Source organism: Gossypium hirsutum, chromosome D09 (genome assembly GCF_007990345.1).
Source record: "Gossypium hirsutum isolate 1008001.06 chromosome D09, Gossypium_hirsutum_v2.1, whole genome shotgun sequence".
Taxonomy (NCBI): Eukaryota; Viridiplantae; Streptophyta; class Magnoliopsida; order Malvales; family Malvaceae; genus Gossypium; species Gossypium hirsutum.
In genome coordinates, this window is record NC_053445.1 from 37805430 (window position 1) to 37826414 (window position 20985).

The following is a 20985-nucleotide window of genomic DNA, read 5'->3' on the forward strand; positions in this document are numbered from 1 at the left end:
TTTATTTCTTCTTTACAGGTCAGATCTAAATTTTTCTTTTTTGAGTTGAACAACTTGAACATGATCTTGGTCCGTTGTTTCTTATCAAATTGTAATAATTGGGGTTCATTGTTGGGGATGTAATTATCATTGTTGTAAGGGTAGATTGAGTTTTAGTCAATAGGTGATCAGAATAATTGTTGAATAAAATCATTTATTGAGTTAAGCTTTGTAGAGTAGAATTGATGAATTTGAACTGTTATGTCATTTACTCTTTACTTTACTCTCTTTTAAGTACTGTTGTTACATTATTTTGTTTTTAGTTGTGTCGAATTGAGAAAAAAAACAAAACCCGAGTTGTGACATTTCAGTATTTATATGGAAGTAGAAGTATATAGATATGATTTGAAATATGAATGCATACAATGAAGAAAGTAATAAATTTGGGTGGATTTAACTTTAATGTTGTTTATAAAACCATCTTTGCAATCGAGACATCTTGGAGTTCATGATGAATACGGATCTAAAAAGTTATTTATTAAGTAGGGGATAATAGATATATTTTATCATTCTACTTGTGGCTCAGTCAACATGATTATTAAAGATTAAATAAATAAAATGATAATAGTTTGGTACATGCATCTGGTAACCCCATAACAGATTTTATTTTACTATTGTTCCTTGAAATACAGGAAGCAAAGTTTATTCACCAGAAACTACTCTTCAAAAGGTAATAGAATATGACCATGATGACATTCACTTGTATGAAATTACAATAACCCTTGATTAAGCAGGCCAGGAATATGACTATTCATTATATAATCTTCCCAATCAATACTCCTGGAATCAAAGTTAAATTCAGCTAAATCAACGCCCCTCTCTTCAGCCACCCTTTGCAATCTCTCTAAATTTCGGTCATCGAAGCTGTTTGGAGAGAAGAAAACAAATAAACAATTAATTTTATAGCATACATAAAAATGAAAATTGGTTAATAGTTAGTTGCTTCTCTGATTTATTTCACTTTCCAACTTCATAAAAAAATTATATTAATTTTTTATTAAAATTTTCGTCTTTTTTAATTCTTGAACTTACATTGTTTGTCAAATAATTTCCAAAATGGATGGAAAAATTAACTGATATCCACATGACAATCCACGTATATGTCACACCAACAAAGTTAACAAACATTAATTCTATCATCCATTTTGGGGTGATTTGACAAAAAATACATGTTCAAACACTAAAAAAAATGATTAAATGAATGATTAAAATAATTTTGTTCTTGTAAAATTGGAAGACCAAAAAAATTATTGCACCTTTTCTTTTCTAGTTAAAGTACAACTTACATCCCTGTGAAGAATGAATAAGGCTTGTAAAATTCTGCTAATCGAAGTATAAACTTGACTCTACGATTAAGATTAGTATAAATTTTCTCGAAGCGTTGACAACAAAGTATGTTGATCAAATAAAATACCTAAAGTTTAAGAATAAGAACATGGAAAGAGAGTTAAAAAGCCTAGTGAGGAAGAGAATAATTTGATGCAAAAATACTTGATAAAAGTAAAAACTAAGAACATACCTTCAGTGGGAGCACATATTTGATTTTCATGTATAGGAAAAATCTATTAATTGTGCTAACCACTATCAATTTACCAACTTCTACTTTCTGCCCATTTGTATCGATCCATGGGTTTTTAGTGAAATAATAATGCACAAGATTTCGAAGATCTGATAATTTTAAAGGATTTTTGGATGAGGTTCCAACATGGTAAATGGTCTCACAAGAATATTGATGCTGTGCATAATGAACTTCCATGGCCACAACCATGGCATTCACCACCATATCTACTGGTATCTACAAATATAAATTAGAAATAGAAGTTCAGCAGCATGTTTTTCATGTCCAGTTCTAATTAATTATGCCTAGTTAAAGGAAGACGTTATCGAAAAATTGAAACTAGAATTCTCACCACATCAAGAGCAGAGTTAAGATTGCCAGGAAAACATGTTAGCTTCCCTTTTCCATAATTCACGAGGACAACATCCATGGTTCTGTAAATAAGAAACCATCCATAAATTTTTGTAAGTTGTCGATTTAGTGCATTTACGTGACACCTTTAAACCAACGCTAAATAATCTATAATATATTATTCTTTAAATATTTGGCGAGTTCATGTCCTAAATTAATTTGTATCACTTGAGTTATATTTAGCGAATTCATGTCATCCATTAATCCATAACAATTGAGTTGGAAAATTATAAAGAAAAATTATTGTCTTATAAAGTAAATTATTTACTATAAAAGTATTTTTATTTAAAATTTTTATGTGTTAAATTCACTTATAACTACATGAAGTACTGAACCAGCAACTTAAATATAATAATAATAAATTGAATTATAGTGTTAGTACCTGACACCTTCAATCCAACCAGGGAAAGGTTGTTTGTAAGTGCTTGCAATGATTGTGGGGCGTATTATAACAAGAGGCAAATCTCCTTTGAACTTCCCTAAAAGCATCTCTCCCATTGCCTTTGTAAATACATACGTATTTGGCCACCCATTCATTTTTGCCCTGTATTAAAATAAACAAAAACTTGTAATTCATTATTCTTAATCGTTATGATTGAGTGTATCATTATTTTATTCTAGATTTTGTACTTAAGCAATATGTTATCATTTTTAGTTTGTGATCTTAGGTTTAACTTATATTGTCATACATGTAATAGAATGAAACCTTTCAAGGCCGAATTCCTTCATTGACGATGTTATTGCTTTATCTGGGATGCACTGATTTTGTAGTTGGCTTAGCAGTTCCTCGGCAAGTCTCTTTTCTTCAAAAATGTTGATGTCATTTCTTCTTTTCAAATTCTCACCCTTCTCTAATATTATTCCCGTCTCTTCACCGCCTACATAAGCTAAAACAACAACAAAGAAATTAATAAAATTAGTAATCAAATATATTTAATATTACGCTACTAATTTGCAAAAGACTTTCCCTTGAAATACATTAAGAAGGATATAGCATACCAGTTGAAATGTGGAGAAACAATTTTACTTCATCACATTTCTTTCCAAAATTTAGAACATTGAGAGCTCCAAATGTATTGATGCCTAGCGCATCATCATACCTTCAAAATCAAAGAATAAATCAAGTTGATAAATTAATAGCATCATTTATATGGTATTTTGTTGTAAATTGATTCATAACTTTAACGCCCTCTAATATTTAAAAGAAAATTTTGAGAACTATTAACCAAATGCATGTTTAAAATTAGATGAGATAAAACTTAGCATAAAAACATATGAGATACAATTCAAATATGAGAATGGTTAGCTCCTTTAATTACAACATAGTTCTAATTTACCTTTCACCGAAGTTTGTTGAGGCAGCTACATTTACTATAATTTGGATTTTCTTCAGCATTTCTTCTCTTAATTCTGAATCATTCAATCCCAAGTTTTCAAAAGAAATATCACCTGCTACTGCTTTCACCCTACTTGATATCAAATCATCAAATTTCGAACCCCAATTATTGCGAAGAATCTTAAACAATTCTGTGCTTATGATCTACATACAAATTTTAATACATGTCAGTTTTATTTTCATCGAATATTTGGTATATAAAACCACGTCAAACTATGTATCTTACATATTTCAAACATTGGTTGTAGGGGCGAAATCAGGCCCCGCCCCTAAAATGGAAAATTTTTTATTTAGGATCTTTAAAATTTTAAATTAGTAAAGATAAAATTGCACTTTACTCCCTAAAAATGATAAAATTTTGATTTAATATTTTAAAAATGACATTTTTACTATCGTAAAAATTATAATTTAATTTCGCCCCCTAAAGAATTTTTTTGACTTCGCCCCTGGTTGTTTGAATAGGTAAAAGTAGGTATATGTTTTATATACCTCATCATATAACCGTTGTGTGGCCGATTTGTTATTTGAAGCCCTCACAAGAAGATAAAGCTTATTCACATTCGGTTGAAGTCTTAGTATCTTCTCGACAAAAACTAATAACCATGATAAACATTAAATCATTTATCAATTTTGTTTTCAATAAAATCACATTTGGCTTTGTAAAGAGAAAGTAAGAGTAGTACCCTTGGCCAAAAATCCAGTTGCACCTGTGATTAATATGGTCTTGCCTTGAAGGAACTTGACTGCATTATTCAACTCCATTTCTGAGTCTGACAACCATAAAATTTAAGAAAATATATTACGATGGAGAGAATATATATACTGGTTTCAATGTAACTACATTTGTGATTATTGTAATATTTTAATATAATTAATTGAATAAGTTACATACAAATATTGATCAAGACAATAATATAAGGAAAATTTTAAAGCTGAATTAAAAATATAAATAAATAAAAATATAATTTAAGAGAAATTTAAAGTTAAATTCAAAATGTGAACATATAATTTTGAAATAAAAATAAATGTAAATGTAGTAATATAGTAAACAATAAAATACTAATAGAAAATAAAATCTAAACAATGTATATCTTAATTTTTCTATTTAGATATATATATTTTTAAAATCGTCTAGTGTTAAATCATTGTTACATCAAATTTTAATCTATTTTTTTATATTTTAATATCCCACGTATTTTATACATTATTATTAATTAGTTTCAAATCATACATCTCATTATTTATTGTATGTTATTTTTAAACATGCAACAGTATTCTAAATATGTAATTTCCACGTACATATACATGTGATCCAATCAAGAAATTAAGATCGGAATATGAACATTTCTATAATGTCAAGTTAAAATAGCAATCATTTTCACAAATATTTTTTTAATCAAATTTCAAAAATTTTAAAATTTGAGTGAACTAAATACTTTTCTTACCAAAAGTAAAAATAAATTAATTTTAAAATTATTCATAATGTCATGTGTACATTGTTATCTGACATGTTAAATATTGTGATAATTGATATACGCTATTTTGTTACGTAATCTAATCATTAGTGAATAACAATTGTGTGATCAAAATTTTCAACGTCATTAACTTTGGTACCTAAATTGACATTTTGATAGTTATATGGTCAAATCAAAACTTTCAAATAGTGGAATGGTCGTATTTGTAATTCACCTTTTTGTTATCAATGGTTACTACTATTATTATTTTATAATTATTAATATTTAATTATAAAATTTACTACCCGTATTTGTTCTTATTTTTTTTCTATTAATTGCTAATTACAAAAAGAAGTATAGTGATAAATTTAGTTCTTAATGTTTACATTTTTGTCAGTTTGATTCTTATTCTATTTTTTTTAGCTAATTTTGACCCTCAACATTTTAAAAAGAGACGAATTTGATCATCAACTTTTCAAAAAGAGTTGAATTTGACTAACAACAAAAGAAATAATGATGTATACTTGTGAGTTAAAAACTTTTTAAATGCATGCAACTTTTTATTCTTGGTAACCACTTAAGCAAATATTGAAAATTTAGTGATGAAATTTATATCTATAATAGTTTACTAATTTGCAAATGTAAAAGTCTATTTTTTATTAATAACATATGTAATTATGCAATTTATACAATATATTTGAAATAATTAATGAAGTTGTTTTTATAGCAAACCCATTTATGCTTATAATCTCTCTCCTCCCTTCAATCGAAAGAAAACATATGATTAAGCATAACGAAATTATGACGGATTAAAAAAATAAAATTTTTGAGAGTTACGTACGTAATAGTAAGTAGGCGTAAGAAGAGTATGAAATGTGGAGAATCACATACCTTGATTGACAATAAGCTGTGGAGTTATGTTGGTTTGGAAAGCCTAGTCGCTCCTCACTCTATCACAAGTACCGTGGGAGAGTTTCTAATTTATAGAAGATGGCACGAAATTTATTGGGTGGCGGCTACATCTATGCAATCTATACCTATATACGGAAATGAAAGGGTAAACAAATTCTCTGGGAATCATAAATATAAAATTTGTAAATTTCGCAATACCATTACCAATTATTCTCATTTTCATTTTAACCACTCAATTTTAATAAATTTTTATTTTGGTTACCGTCGTTAATTTTAGTCACTCAACTTTAATAAATTTTCATTTTGGTCACTCATTTTATATTTTTAAAAATTAATTTTATTTTTTTATCTTTTTAGAATTAATTTTAGTTTTTTTCCTAGTAAAAGGGAAAACTATGAAGTTTTATAAGGAATTACTTGAGGTTTTATAAGAAAAACTTGGATTTTTACAAGAAAAATCTTTTTAATTTTCTTTATTCCTTCCTTTTCTAGAATTAATTTTAGTTTTTTTTAAAAAAGAAAAGAGATAAATATATGCTATTCTTAATATTTTTCCATTTTTTATAATTTTTAAAAATCCTATTTTTATTTTTTTTAATATTTTATAATTTATAAAAATTCTAATTTTTATAATTTTATAATTTTTATGATATTTTAAAATAAAATTGATAGAAATGATCAGATTTCGTCACATAGCATACATAAACCTAGTGTGCCATATGACAAAATTAACTGCATTAAAGAGCTTCCACAAAATGTTAGGATTCGAAAGCTTGGTTTATCAATTAAATTCGTTTTCAATTAAGAGTTGAATTAATTATTGAATTATTTTGAAAGAGATATATTTAAAGGGGTAGTGTATATGGTTGATTGGAATATATATTAGACGCACACGAAAAAGAATTAAAACATTATTTTATTCGTATAATCCATAATAGACCCATGTTAACTTTTTTTTTTTTTATCGTTAAGACTATTGTATTTAAAATAGTTTATTAATGTAATAGCTTGCAAGCTAATTTAAATTCTGTATCTTAAATGATAAAAAAGTATTATGTGTGAAAAAAGTTTTTAAGAAAATGTAAAAATTTAATTTATTTTTTATATTAAATTTGTATTTAATTAAGTCTCTCATATCTTTGACCACATTAATCATTAAAATAAATTGACTGGCTAATTAGATAGTGATATGTGACTTTTGGTTTAATCTAATATTTCTCATAAAAATAGTTAAAAATAAAAAAATAGAAATTATTAAAAACTAAAAATACTTATAAATATTATAAAAATCTAATAAATCTAATAAATTATAAAATTAATAAAACATATTTAATAATTTATATATATTTTAAAATTTTATATCAATTTTGTAGTCAATAAATTTCTTAATTTTTTAACTTTTATAATTATATTAATACTACTATCATTAAAATAAAAAATAAGTGTTTAATTAAAATTTGGGGCAACAATTATATTTTATGAGCAGTGATTAATAAAGTTATAGGTAAGTTTAAGAGTATAAATGAGATTATTGCACTCAGCAACATATTCGAGTTTAATTTAAGAAAAAATCAAAATTGATTTGATAATTATGCAGTTAAATTAGATGTAAAATGATTCAAGTTAACATTTTAATATTTGATTTGATGTATTTTAAATATTTTATATTTCAACATTATCTTTTTACCTTTCGAATATATTAGGTACATCATAGTCTTAATTATCGAATCAAAGTTTAGTTAGTAAAGAGACACCTCTATCTTTGTTTATTAATTGTTAACCAGGAAGATTAATGGAAAATGATGGTTACATGGTGGACGTATGGAAAGGAGATCTTTTGGTGCGAGAGTTGTTTGTATGGTATAATCTAGATTTAATTTTTAATTTTAAGTGTCAAAAGTGGACTAAAAAAAATAAAAATATCGAAACAAACTTAGTTATCAATTTCAGAGGTTAAAAATTTTATTATCCCACTATTTTACATGGAAAGTGGTTGGTATATGTTTATCTTTTTCGGTAGGGAAGAATGATATTTGTAAGATAATTTAGACAAATAATTAATTACAATCTTGGTAGTTAAACAAAATTATGAATTTTTAAAATTTTTAATTTTCTATAATTTTAAAGATTTTATGATATGAAGATAAAATAATTAAAACACCAAATGGTACAAACAATAATATAAATACAATATAATTGCATAAATACATACAAATAATGATTAACATGTTAAAATTTATATAAATATATAACATCTTAAATACGTTTAAAGAAATGATGCATGATATAAAATAGAAAATTAAAACGTTAAGTAGGCTTGAAAATTCTAGAACAATATGACCATGAGAAATAAATAAAATATTAAAAAATAACTAAAAGTAATGCTAAAAATATCAACATAGTAAAAAAAAAAAACTCATATAAGTATATAATAACTGTTATTACAAACAATCGAATTTTTAATTGATTTAATTCTTAAATAAATGAACAAAAATAAAAATTATGGAATGACTTGAAGCATGAGACAGAAGATATTTAAAATATTAAAATAGGTCATGTGAAGGAAAATAAAATGAACAGAACAAAAAACATATGCTAAAATTGATGTAAAATGAGTGATTAACATATAAAAAATTATATAAATTTATAAGACTTTACACACTAAAAAAAAAAACATGATACAAACAAGCATTTTTTTTTAAAATTGAATCATAATGAAATATTATACGCCAGAACATGAATACAACATGAACTATGAAAAATATATAAAGAAAACTAAAAATAATATAAATATGAAATAAATTGCATGACACGAAAATTATATGAAAAATAATTAAACGAAATTTGACAAAATATATACAATTGTGTCAAAACTATGAAAGTGTAAAAGTTTATTTAAATTCATTACATTTTAATATATAAACACGCAAAACTAACATAAATATAAATATGATATAAGATAACATAAGTACACAAATATATTGAAATTGACATAAAATAAATTATTAGTATGTATCAATAAAAATTATATATAATATTATAATACCCAATATACATCAAACACATCATTTTTTATCCCAACATCTTTTTCTCCAAAAAAAATACTCATTACTATTCCATAATTAACTCTCAAATTAATTTTTGTCCTTCATATTATGTGTCTCAAAATCAGCAAAGCATATCCTTAAATTGAGCTTTCTCATGACTTTTATGTATTCTTATACATATTAACTTAAAAATTCTTTATATATAAAGTTTATTTTATATAAAATTTTATATACAAGTTTTATTGAAGTTCGTACTTAAATTGACTTATTGAGCATAATCAAGTGAGCTTAAATTATTTTATTACATCGTGAGTTAAATTCGGACTTAAAAAATGATATTTGAGCTCAAGTAAAATATTAAACTTTGTTTTTTTAATTCAATTTGAGTTCGAACTTGTTACTATTTGATTTCAACTTAATTTCATTACATCCCTAATGAATTCTATGTCCATATTAGAATAAATTCAAACCTAAAAATATATTTCAAAAACATGAACAAAATCGAATTTAATGCACAAAATTTACATATCAATAGGAAAGTGAGAGGCTAGACTGATGCAATCGGGTTCATATTTTCTACAGTTTTTAAAGAGTTTGTCCATGCAAGTAAATGAGACTTTAATTATTTTACCTACCCAACTACTCATAATAATATTTGTTTTTTTTTTCTCTTGTCATGAGTTTTCTTTTTCTCTTGCATGAGTAAATAGTACTATCGATCTAGATCGTAGTTTTCTAAGTTTTTTTTTTTATCTGTTTATCTATTTGATTCGTAGGGATAATCTTTGCGCATAGGTTTATGTTGCTGATTTTGTTTGTGGACTTGTATTTCTAAGGTGATCTAAATCTTTAAGGTTGTTTTTTTTAGGTTTTGGAGTTGACAATTTTTTCTCTCGAATGAATTACTGTGTGTGGATATGCTCCTTCATAGAGAGATAGAAGGTAAGCTCTATGTAAATCCTTTATATGTTTGTTTCATCTTGATTCGATCTCTTGAGTATTGCTATTAGTTCGAAATTGGGGATAAGACAAAAGGGAGTGATGAAACATGAATGTTGATTGGAAAACTGATTGCTGAGAAACAAATTAATAGGAGAGTAGTTGTTAGTGTCATTCAAAATACATGGCCGACGAAGAGTATAGTAGATGTGAAGGATTTAGGATGGAATATGTTTGGAATTTTGTTTGGGAGTGAAAAGGGAATGATGGATATTTTGAATAAAGGTCCTTAGTTTGTAGTGGGATACATTTTAAGCCTAAAAATTTGGAAGAAGCATATGATTTTAGGGGAGATTGATTTCTCGAGAATTGCTTTCTGGACTCAAGTGCACAAGCTTCCTTTGGAATTGCAGACTGAATAGATGTAAAAGATCTTATAAAGGGGAAAGGAATGGATAGGTTTTTTTTAGAATATTGGTGGAGTATGATGTAACAAGACCTTTGATTGCTGGATTTTGGTTTCCTAAGAAAAAATGTGATAGGTTATGGGCTGAAGTGAGGTATGACAGGTTGTTTGACATGTGCTATTATTGTGAGAGGTTAGGGCACATTAATAGAAATTGTTCTTTTAAGGAATGTGGGGATGGAGGATTCAAGTAGGGGTAGGTTGGATAGGAAAAGGTTTAGACCATGGATGAGGGCAGGGTTAGTGAGAGAGTGGTAGGGGATTTATAGTAATAATGGGAAATGATGAGGCTAAGAAGTCAAAGAGAGGTGATGAGTGTGAGGAGAGAGGGCTGGTATTAATAATAAGGTGAAGAGGGTGGAAACAAAGATTTTTGAGGAAAAGTTAATGTTATGTGTAGAGAAGGGTGAAGACAATATAAGAAGGGAGGGTTGTAGTAAGGAGGGGTAAGAGATAAGAGAGAAATGGAAGGGGAAGAGTTTTGTAGAGTTATTAGTTGGGGAAATAGATAAATGGGTTGAAGGAATAATCATCGGAGATTAAGGGGTAAATGGAGGGGATAAGCTAAAAGATTTAGGTATTAGGGAAGGTAAGGCTATGAGGGATGAATGTTGAGAGGGGGAAGGGTAATAAGAGAAAAAGTGAATGGATTAATTCAATTATAGTGACTGGAGTTGAGAGCAGTTGGGAAATGGATATTATGCGAAAGAGATTAGAGATATCATATGAGGGTAACACACTTATGATAAGGTCATTAGACGAGCATTGAGTAGTTACTTTCGTAATAGCATGCCGTTGGGGAAAGCTTACTCACGATACTATAGTGAATGAAATCGTGACTAAATGAGTTTATAATTAATAGGCGAAAAGCCAGAACTTAATTATAAATCATTTGAGCCTCAACTACATATGTCGAATCGGTCCTTCTGCTAGCTCGTTGAAACCAGAAATGAATTGCGTGTTTGAATAGAAATGAACGGAATGAATAGGGAAAGAGAAATGAGAAACATTCAAGAATGATTAAGGTTTTCTTCGAAATGGAGAAATAGAACCATTTGGAAATGAATGTAGGTTTTCAAAAATGGAAATGGAAATGATCCATTTGCAATCCTATATGGATTACTTAAAAAATTATTGGAAGAATGAGTTTATATTTTTGGACTGTTTTGAAGCTCGAAAATGAAAATAAACCATTCGATCATAGTGACCATGTTGAGTTGTGAAATATTGAACATATTTTCTCAAAATTTTACTAGGGGAAAAATCATCAAAATTTTACCAAGGGTAAAATCATCAAAAGTTTATTGGGATAAAATAGGGAAGAGAAATTTGTTTTATATATAAATATTAAAGTTTATTTGGGGAAATAGAAAAACTGAATCGGGTTGGATCACATTACAGGGTATTGGTCAAAAAGGCCCAAGAAGTACTCGTAATTGGACACGATGTAGGAGAGGTCTAAAAACCCCTCATGGACATGAAAGGGGCGCAACCCTAGTAGGAATACTAGGGTGTGTCGTCCACCTTAGTCTTATTCTAAATAGGACGTTTTTTCTTTTTGAAATAAACCACTACAACTTAACAAAGGTTCTACCTTCTCTTCCAATAAATAGATGGTACCGGTAGAGCTATTAACACAACTTTGAGTGATTGTTATTCTGCCAAAAAATATGGAGAATTTATTCTCAACTATTACATATATATATTTTTAGAATAACAATTCTACTAGTTTCTATTAATAAGAGAGAATTTTTGTTTTCACTCTAAAAGGAGAGAAAACTTTTTCTAGTTCTGTGTTTCAATTCAATTGGTTCGAGCCCACACTTGAAGCAATTCATGTTATGAGAATATCGGAGAAGATCGTTTGGTTGAAAGTCGAGAACAATGAATTTTCGCTAAGCCGAAAAGATAGGTACGAATTTGGTTAAGGTTTATTGTTATAAATATCACAAACTAGGTCAGTTTTCAAAATTTTAATTTTTCTCTGTGCAAGAAAATCATTTTCAAACCAAAATTTCTCCAACATTTAGAGGGTGAAGAAATGACGATTTGTTGGTGAGGTGAGAGTTTAAATGAGAATAAAGGGTTTGTAATGAATATAAGGGTGATTAATGGTCACACCTCGAAATTGGGGTTAGAATGATTAAGGTTTGCAGGTTTAGTCAGAGGTTACAGTTAGATGTTTAAGTTTAACCTTGTGTTTTGGAGATAAAATGAGTCTGCTGATTCAGTGGTAAGGAGTGAGCTTTTCCTTAGGTCTCGTGTTCGAATCCTTATGTGCGTTAAGTGGAAATTATTTTATTTTTGGTTTCAACTTTTAAAAAAAAGTCTGATAGGTTAAAGTTTTCTTAAATTTTATCTTATCATTTTTATTTTTAATTTTTGAAAAAGAAAGTGCCCACATTTTTCTCTCATGTTTTACCACTTCTCTATATGTCAGTTTCATTTTCTTTTTCCCAATTTTAAGATTTTTGATCCTTTTGCCACTATACTTTCTTTTTCCCACCATTTTTCTTTGAAGTTCTTATTTGATTCATTAGTTTTTCTTTTGTTCGTTGTTGGTATATGCGTACATTTAAGAAAAACTTGTGTTGTTTTTATTTTGCACTTAAATTTTTGCCTTTCTCGTTTCTTTAGAATCTTGAGTGCTTTTCCGTATTTTCACTCAACAAGGATACGAAACAGGTTTAGTGTAAGTGTTGCTTTCTTGAGTTTTTAATTGTTTCTTTGATTCTCTTGTATGGATTAGACCAAAATTCTTATAGGTTTAGTATGTGAAAATTGAGTTTTCAAGTCGGTAGGGTAAAGGCGAATTAGTTGATTTCTGGTGCTTGGAATCGCGTTTTAAGGTGTGTTTCTTAAACACTAGTAATTATGGGTGTTTTTAGGCTAATTTTCCTGATTTTCAGCAGGATTTGGTATGGTTTTTGGACCACACGGTTGTGTGTCGTTTCAAAAGCTAGGGTAATTTTCGAGTCACAGGGCCTGAAGTGAGTTACACGGGCTGGCCACAAGCTGTGTGACCACTGTTGGAGGTTTTGTTGATTGCACACGACCTTGGAGGCTTCCACACGGCCTGAGACTCGACCGTGTCTCCCTCGCTCCTTATTGTAAAATTTTGTCACGGGCTCAAAGAGTTATACGGTCAACCCACAAGACCATGTCTCTCAGCCACATGACCATGTACCCTTGTCACACAGTCTGAACCTTCCTACACGACCATGTGGTCTTTTTTTTAAAGTTTTTTTTCTCTATTTTGCAAATTGATTTGTTTTAGTCCCTGAGTGATTTCTTACATGTTTAAGCCTCTGTAGAAGGGTTTGAGACACTAATTCTGATTGTAGGAAGTCCATAAAAGGTGTATTATTGTTGGATTATGTTATATATGTATTAATTAGATTTAATTTTGATATTTGTTTGTGTTCTTAATATAACTTTGCTATGATATTTTTTTATTTATGAGATGGTACTCTGTATGTGAATCAGTATCTGCATACGCTGTTGACTTTGATAATTTATGTCAATTGTATCTTGTGGAGTACTGGAAATTGAATATGAGTATGTCTATCTCGATATATCTGTATGTTTTGAGAGTAGTGTATATGCATTATGGTTGGGATTGATATTGAAGAGAAGGAAGTTCATTTTGGCAGTTAAATTTCATTTTTATAAGTTGGTGGTAAAACTGCAATAGTGATTAGCAACTTGACTGCTTTACATTTAAGTGGCTTGACCACCTCAAGGTGTGATTTGGTTGGATGGGTCCACCATAACCCAATATTGGTGTGTAGAGGTTGGAAAGGGTCTAGCATACCCTTATTAGTGTGAGATGGATGATGGAGTTGGTGTGTAGCGGTTGGATAGGTAGGACTTTGCACCATATTACTTATGAATACGTTTTGCATATCTGTTTAGTGATAAAATAATATGATTCGCTAATCTGGTATAATCTCTGTTTCTGGTTTGATTATGGTAATTGTAAATTTGATTGATTGTTTGTTGTTACGTCGTTACTTTTGTTTAAGACTCACACTAAGTTTCGTAGCTCACCTTCTTAGTTTACTCTTTTCAGGTAATCAACGAGGTTAGATTTTGGACTCAACGAATTGGAGGTCTCAAAGTTTCTCGTTTCGGCTTGGTTTTTAATTAAGTCCTCATAAAGTTTGATAATATGTTTTCGGCCAGATTTGTAAATAATTTTTATATGAACAGTAGTATGGTTTTCTTTGGTTTTGAACTAAATTCGTGATTTCATGCATGGGTTTAAGTTAACTGAAATGTTATCTTCATTAATAATAACTCAATTTTTAGGTAACTGTTTATGGTTTTCAAACAAGATAAAATGTTATAATATTACGTTGCAAATTATGGTTTGAAGCTTCAGTTAACAAAATTACTAATCCGTTTTGGTCGCAAAATTAAAACTTGATGTAATCCCGATTTTGGGCCTAGTCGAAACAGTGGTTTTGGGACCAAAAATTCAATGTGATAAAATTTATTTTTATTATATTTTTATGGTGTACAATTTCACGGAATGATTTTGTGAAAATTTCGTTCAAAATTTCGACGTTTGGGCACTCAATTTAGTAAAAAGGACTAAATTATAAAAAGTGCAAAAGTTGAGTTCTACATGTTAGGGGTGTCCAATTGTTATGAAATTTTAAATTGGAGATACTTATATGGTAATTAGACCATTGGTTAAGTTGGTAGACAAAAATGGACATGGTTAGGCATGTTTCCAAAGATTTTCAATAAGAGCATTTTGGTCATTTAGTTATTAAAATGAATTAAAAAATTAAAAGCCAATTTTCGAATTTTACTTTACAAGTGGGAAGCCATAGTTAGGGTTTTAAAGCTTCCAAGCTCCATAGTAAGTGATTCCAAGTGATTTAATTTTAAAAGCAAATTTTCATTTCCATTACATGTTTTAGGGTCTCGAGGGTCATTTTTAGGGACATATTAATTGAACGTGAGCGAATTAATTTTAAAAGCAAATTTTTATGCTCCGAACTGGTAAGTTAAATCAGATAACGCCTCGTGCTCGACTCCGACAATGGTCTCTGGTAAGGGGTGTTACACTTGAGATGTGAATTTGGTATCAAATTATTTTAAGCGATAATTAAATTTAGTGTTTGCAAAACATAAATAATGCTCACTGCCGGTTTCAGAAAATACAAGTAAAAATATATGTAAAAGAGGTTTTCGAAATGAAATCGAGGAATTTGATCAATATTTTGTTGTAGGCCATTTCGGTGGCCAATGTGACCTCCAGAATCCGGTCTAAACTTCTAGGCTAGGTTTTGGGGTATTACATTAATAGAAGGAAATGACTTTGGAAAAAGATTAAAGGTGTTATTGATGAAATTGGAGAAAGGGAACTATGGGAGGTGCTTGTTGCTAAAAGTAGAGATGTGTAGGAGAAAATGTACATACTCGAATAAGAGGTTTGGTTAGTGTCCTTTAACAATCACCAGGGGGCCATGGAACTATTAGCTTGGAACTGTCAAGGCATTAGATCAACCTTGACAATTAGGGCACAAATAAGGGTGAGGAATAACTATGATCCAGAGGTGATTTTTTTTATGGTGCAAAAGCAAAGAAAATGTAAGAGGTTGTTGAACGAATGGAGTAAAAATGCTTACCCCAACGATAGAAATCTTATTGAGGAAATTATAGAAAAAAAATATAATCTATTCAAAAGGAGGAGAGGTGTCAACAAAATTTTATAGTGATGAATGAGTTGGTGACTGAGTTGAATAAGCTTTGGGGAAAAGAGAAAATTTATTGGTGGCAGTTATCTTGAATCAAGTGGCTCAAGTGTGGGGATAAGAATCCTCGATTTTTTCATGAAAATACTACTCAAAGGAGAAGAAAGAATAAAATTCTTAGTTTGAGAATGGATGACAAGTAGTTAAGTCACCTTCAGGTTTTCTTATTCCAAGAAAGTATGTAGTTGCAAAAATAAAAAAAGTAGTTCTAAAATAAAATGTTGGCCCTATTAGTTGTTGTGGGTCATGAATATGTAACTTGTTTTGAATTTATCTTTATTTTATATAAGCCCTTTCCTTAAGGTGATTTTTTATTTTGTCTACTACAGTAGTCTAACTCTCTTATAGTGTACTACATTACATGAAACATAGTTCATGATTTCCTCTTCGCTCTCTTTAGCATTTTGGTTTATCACTACACAAGGAGTTGATACCTTCCCAGCTTCTTAATTAGGTAAGGAATCCCATCCTCAGTGAAACTAGTAAACAAGCCCAAGTCCGTGCAAGAAGGCTCGCTGGATCTATCAAAATTCAAAGCCCATTAAAGACTCTCCTACATGAAAGGATCTAAGTCCATCCAAATGATATTAAACAAAATCTTATTCTGGAAAGAATGGCAAAGTAAAGGATTTAAGTCTGCTCAGAGATTTCATATCTCTCCCACATGTGATTCATCCTAACAACTATATATTAGGTTTTTCTACTTAATTAAGTTGGTTATGCAAAGTTTTTTTAATTTGTTCATAGTGTGATTCATCCTAACAACTATAAATTAGGTTTTTCTACTTAATTAAGCTGGCTATGCAAAGTTTTTTTAATTTGTTCACAGTGTGATTCATCCTAACAACTATAAATTAGGTTTTTCTACTTAATTAAGCTAGTTATGCAAAGTTTTTTTAATTTGTTCACATAGGCAGCGTGATTGGGGAGGCATATTTGTTGCTGCCTAAGGTAGTTAGTTCACCATACAAGCATGTTAGTACGAAATTGTAGAAAACTATTAAGTCATCCAATTCATGCTGTATTGCGAGATTACTTTACCACTCTATAAATGGAGGCTTGAGAAGTGTAACACCCTATACCTGGTTCGGCCGCTAAACCCGAGCTATAAGGTGTTACAAGCAAATATGGAACATTTGATTACATTTCATAGTCCAAATATAAGTTCAATATCGCTTTGTTCATATAGTATCAAGTACAACATGCAATTCAATCAATTTCAGGTTTATATCGAGCTTACAAAAGCTTTAAACCAACCTAGTATCAATTAGTGATCAAAATCGCAACAAGAACAAAAATATAAGAAAATTCTACAAATAGGGGTCAGACAGTCGTTTACCCTGACCGTGTGAAAGGCTGAGGCTGTTTGGGTGTCACACGGCCGTGTCTATAACAGCCTAATTTTCAGTGGTGTCAGAAACGGTGATTCGAGATCACTAAATCCGACCAGTGAGTCTTAAAATTTAATAAATTAATAATTATGGGTCAAGTGTGAATTTAGAAGAATTTTTGAATTAGTGAATTTTGTGATTTAGTGAATTTTGCGATTTAAAAAGAATTTAATAGGTAAATTGGATCTAAAACGAGGTTTTGAGACCTTGAATTCATAAACCGAGCCATAAATATTTCTACAAATATTTATGGAGTTTCATTGAGTTAGTATAAAAGTTTCGTTAGAAAATTTTAACATTTGGATAGTCAATTAATTAAAATGGACTAAATTGAAAATATTACAAAATTTGTTAAATTGTGATTAAATAGCTTAAGTGACTAATAAGAAGGGATTAAAAAGGAAATTAGGCCTAAAGTATATGGGCTTGACGGTTGGGCAAGAAAAATCAGCAAGAAAGTAAGGAGAAACAAGGGCAAAATTGGAAATTTTACAAATTAAATATATAAAACAAAGATAAAAGTGAAAAATCTAGAGATTTCTTCATAATTTATCAGCAAAAACGCCATATGAGGTCTGAAACAAGCTTTTTTCTCATATTTTTATACCATGTGAGTTCAATTCTTGCTTTTTCTTTGAAATTTTTATGTTTTGTGACTTTTACAACTAGGTCCAACTATTGAATTCATTAGTTTTTGATTCCATGGGTGATTTTGTAAGTTAATATGAATAATTTCTGGTATTTTATGATGAATTAATATATATTTTAAGTTTTAATTTCATTATATTATGATTTTATTAAGTGATTTTAGTATAAAATGATTTTTAGGACCTAATTTTGAAAGAGTTAGTTATTGGGGTTTTGTACTGAAATTATGAATATAAAGGGCTGTATAGTAGTCTAAAATGGTTGGATAAGGTGTTAATTGAGAAAAATTAGATCAATTGAAGGGTTAATTGAGTAGGGACCAAATTGTAAAAATTGTAAATTTTAGGGGTAAAAGTGTAATTTTGAAAATTGAAAGGCATAAATTGTGAAGTAAATTAGTATTGAATTAGATGCTAATGAATGGAAAAATTTATATTATAGATCGGGAATCCGAAGATAAACGCGGAAAAGAGAAAGTATGGAACTAGTTTCTGAAGTTTTACAACTTCAACGAATTGACCCAGGTAAGTTCATACAGCTGAACTTTTCTGATTAATTTTTAATTTGAGAATGATATAATGTATCAATCTGTATATTGTTGTTGAATTATGATTATGGTAAAAATGAGAATAAAATGAGATTGTTAGTTCAAATTAAAGGATATGCAGGATTGAGTACATACGTTCGGTAACCAGTGATGAATTGATGAATAAGTCCATGGTGGATCCATGGCCAAGTGTGAAACATAGGTATGGTATTCCAGTGAAGAAAACCATACTGAGTTGTGAAAAGTAGGTATGGTATTTCAATGAAGAAAACCATATTGAGTTGTGAAAAGTAGGTATGGTATTTCGGTAAAGAAAACCATACTGAGTTATAGCCTTGTGAAATATTCAAGCAAATCGTGGCACCGGGCAAACGATGTACTCAATTCCATAAGACGATCATTAATTTGACAGGTATTTGTAAGTTCAATTGAAGCTAAATGTCAGAATAGAAGTTGACATATGATATTGAGCTCGATTGGATAGATTCATTGTTTGAGATTGTGGTTGGCAGGAAATGTTGAATTTTTATTTGTTTATTAATTTTTTTAGTGAAATATTGGTAAGTTTTTATTATGAGCCTATGAACTTACTAAGCTTTCCGTAAGCTTACTTGTGTGTGTTTATTGTTTCTTGTAGATTGACGTATATATATTTTCGGAGGATCGGATCTACATCAACGATCACACTATCCAGATTTATTTCGGTAGATTTTGTTAAACAACTTTTTGATTTATATGGCATGTATAGGGAGTTGGTCAGTTTGTGTGTATTTTTATGATATGGCTAAGAAGTAGCAAGTAAATATTCGATAATGATTAACTATTGAATTGGCTATATAAGAACGTGTTTTGGTATTGTGTATGCTTAAATGATAGTTAATACAAAGATGGTGGAAATTGAATTAAAAGTTGAGTGAGATATGAAATTAAATATGAATGAGTCTATTTTCACGTGAAAGAAATATAGTAAGCAAGAGAGTTGTATATTTTTATATATTTTAATTTTAGTGAGACAGGGTCAAAATAGTTTTTGAAATCCCTTGTTCTGATTGTAGAAAATAATTAAAAGTTGTACAGAAAGAATTGGGAGTTATAATTTATATGTCTATATTCCTTATTGAGTCTATTTTCAATAGAAACAAACAAGAATGTTATCCGAATTCTGTACAATGAAATAATTAATTTTTAGTGAAGAGGGATCAAAGCTATTGAATAGTGAAATAGGGGAGACTTTAAAGAATAAACTGTACTAATTGGCTAAACCAAAAATTCTGAAAATTTTATGGTAAGAAGATATATGAGTCTAGTTTCAGGAAAAGTTTACGAATCTAAATTTTGAGTTTCTTAACTTGAGTTATAATTAAATTAGTGACTGTTGCATAGGTGGACAGTTTTATTGTGAATAATGAAATGAATTTATTTTGTTTTAGTATTTGAAAAATTATTAATGTTCCCGGTTTGGACTCGAACTGTTTCTATTGCATGATTTAAGGTCTCGAGATTCTTTTTTAAGGAATATTGAATGAGCGTATCTGAATTAATTTTTTTTAAAAGTAAATTTTTATGCTCCGAACTAGTATGTTAAGTTAGGTAATGCCTCGTGCTCGACTCCGGCAATGGTCTCGGGTAAGGGGTGTTACATTTGTTGGTATCAGAGCTTCGGTTTAGTCGATTCTCAAAATGAATGTAATGAGTAAAGTGTTTAGAAATACATGCCATATAAATTTGTGATAGTGTGATGTGTATGATCTGATCTGATTCTTGTTATTTTATAGATTATAAAGATGTCAGATAGACCTGAACGTGCTGGACAGGAAGAAGCTAACAGTAGAGTACAGACCTTTGAATAAGGAACAAGCAGTAATATTCCAATCTCTCTGGTTCAAGAACAAGATCTTAAAAATATGATATATGGAGTGATGAATCAGTGGTTTACTGATCTAATGCAAGGAAGAACTCAAACTTAACAACCTCCTCCATCTACTGCACCACCTGTGGCATCCCGGTTGCTTCTCCACCTCCTTCGACAACTGAACCTAGTAAATGTTCTCCGATTGAAAAGCTTAGGAAGTTTGGAGCTGAATAATTTCGAGGTAGATCGGATGATGACCCTGTAAAAGCTGAGTATTGGCTACAAAGTCTGTTAAGAGTTTTTAAACAAATGGCTTGTTCTCCAGATATTATCTGAGATGCGCTGTCTCTTTATTAAAGGAAGAAGCATATAATTGGTAGGAAACTGTGGAAGCAATAGTATCTAAAGAGAAGCTTACTTGGGAATTTTTCCAGAGTTAGTTTAAAAAGAAATATGTCGGTAAGAGATATCTGGACAAGAGGAAGAGGGAATTTATTGACTTGCGACAGGGAAATCGAATGGTGGCTAAATATGAAAGAGAATTTGTATACCTCAGT

At 29.4% G+C, this 20985-nt stretch overlaps 1 protein-coding gene across 5 annotated transcripts; it reads right to left on the reverse strand.

The window, feature by feature from the left end:
- Positions 1-625: 625 nt before the first annotated feature.
- Positions 626-5880, reverse strand: LOC107891584 (probable fatty acyl-CoA reductase 5). 5 transcript variants are annotated; one of them, XM_016816428.2, is made up of 11 exons: positions 5750-5880; positions 4088-4174; positions 3894-3997; positions 3346-3548; positions 3008-3108; positions 2715-2895; positions 2391-2552; positions 1950-2031; positions 1559-1834; positions 1326-1453; positions 626-903 (listed from the first exon to the last, which is right to left on the reverse strand). In XM_016816428.2, the coding sequence occupies exons 2-11, from the start codon at positions 4164-4166 to the stop codon at positions 750-752; spliced, it is 1470 nt and encodes a 489-aa protein (XP_016671917.1). In that variant the 5' UTR covers positions 4167-4174; positions 5750-5880; the 3' UTR covers positions 626-749. The 5 variants fall into 5 exon arrangements, with proteins under 5 accessions (XP_016671917.1, XP_040956479.1, XP_016671918.1 ...); XM_041100545.1 differs by lacking the exon at positions 1326-1453 and having other exon boundaries at positions 1762-1834; XM_016816429.2 differs by lacking the exon at positions 1326-1453.
- Between the last annotated feature and the right edge of the window lie 15105 nt (positions 5881-20985).

What these genes read in the sequence shown, in the direction of transcription:
- LOC107891584 (XM_016816428.2), bottom strand. Translation starts at nt 4,166, where the DNA reads ATGGAGTTGAATAATGCAGTCAAGTTCCTTCAAGGCAAGACCATATTA. An exon ending in TCAACAAACTTCGGTGAAAG is followed by an intron (nt 3,109 to 3,345) that starts GTAAATTAGAAC and finishes TTGATTTTGAAG; the next exon opens with GTATGATGATGCGCTAGGCA. An exon ending in AAGGAATTCGGCCTTGAAAG is followed by an intron (nt 2,553 to 2,714) that starts GTTTCATTCTAT and finishes ATTTTAATACAG; the next exon opens with GGCAAAAATGAATGGGTGGC.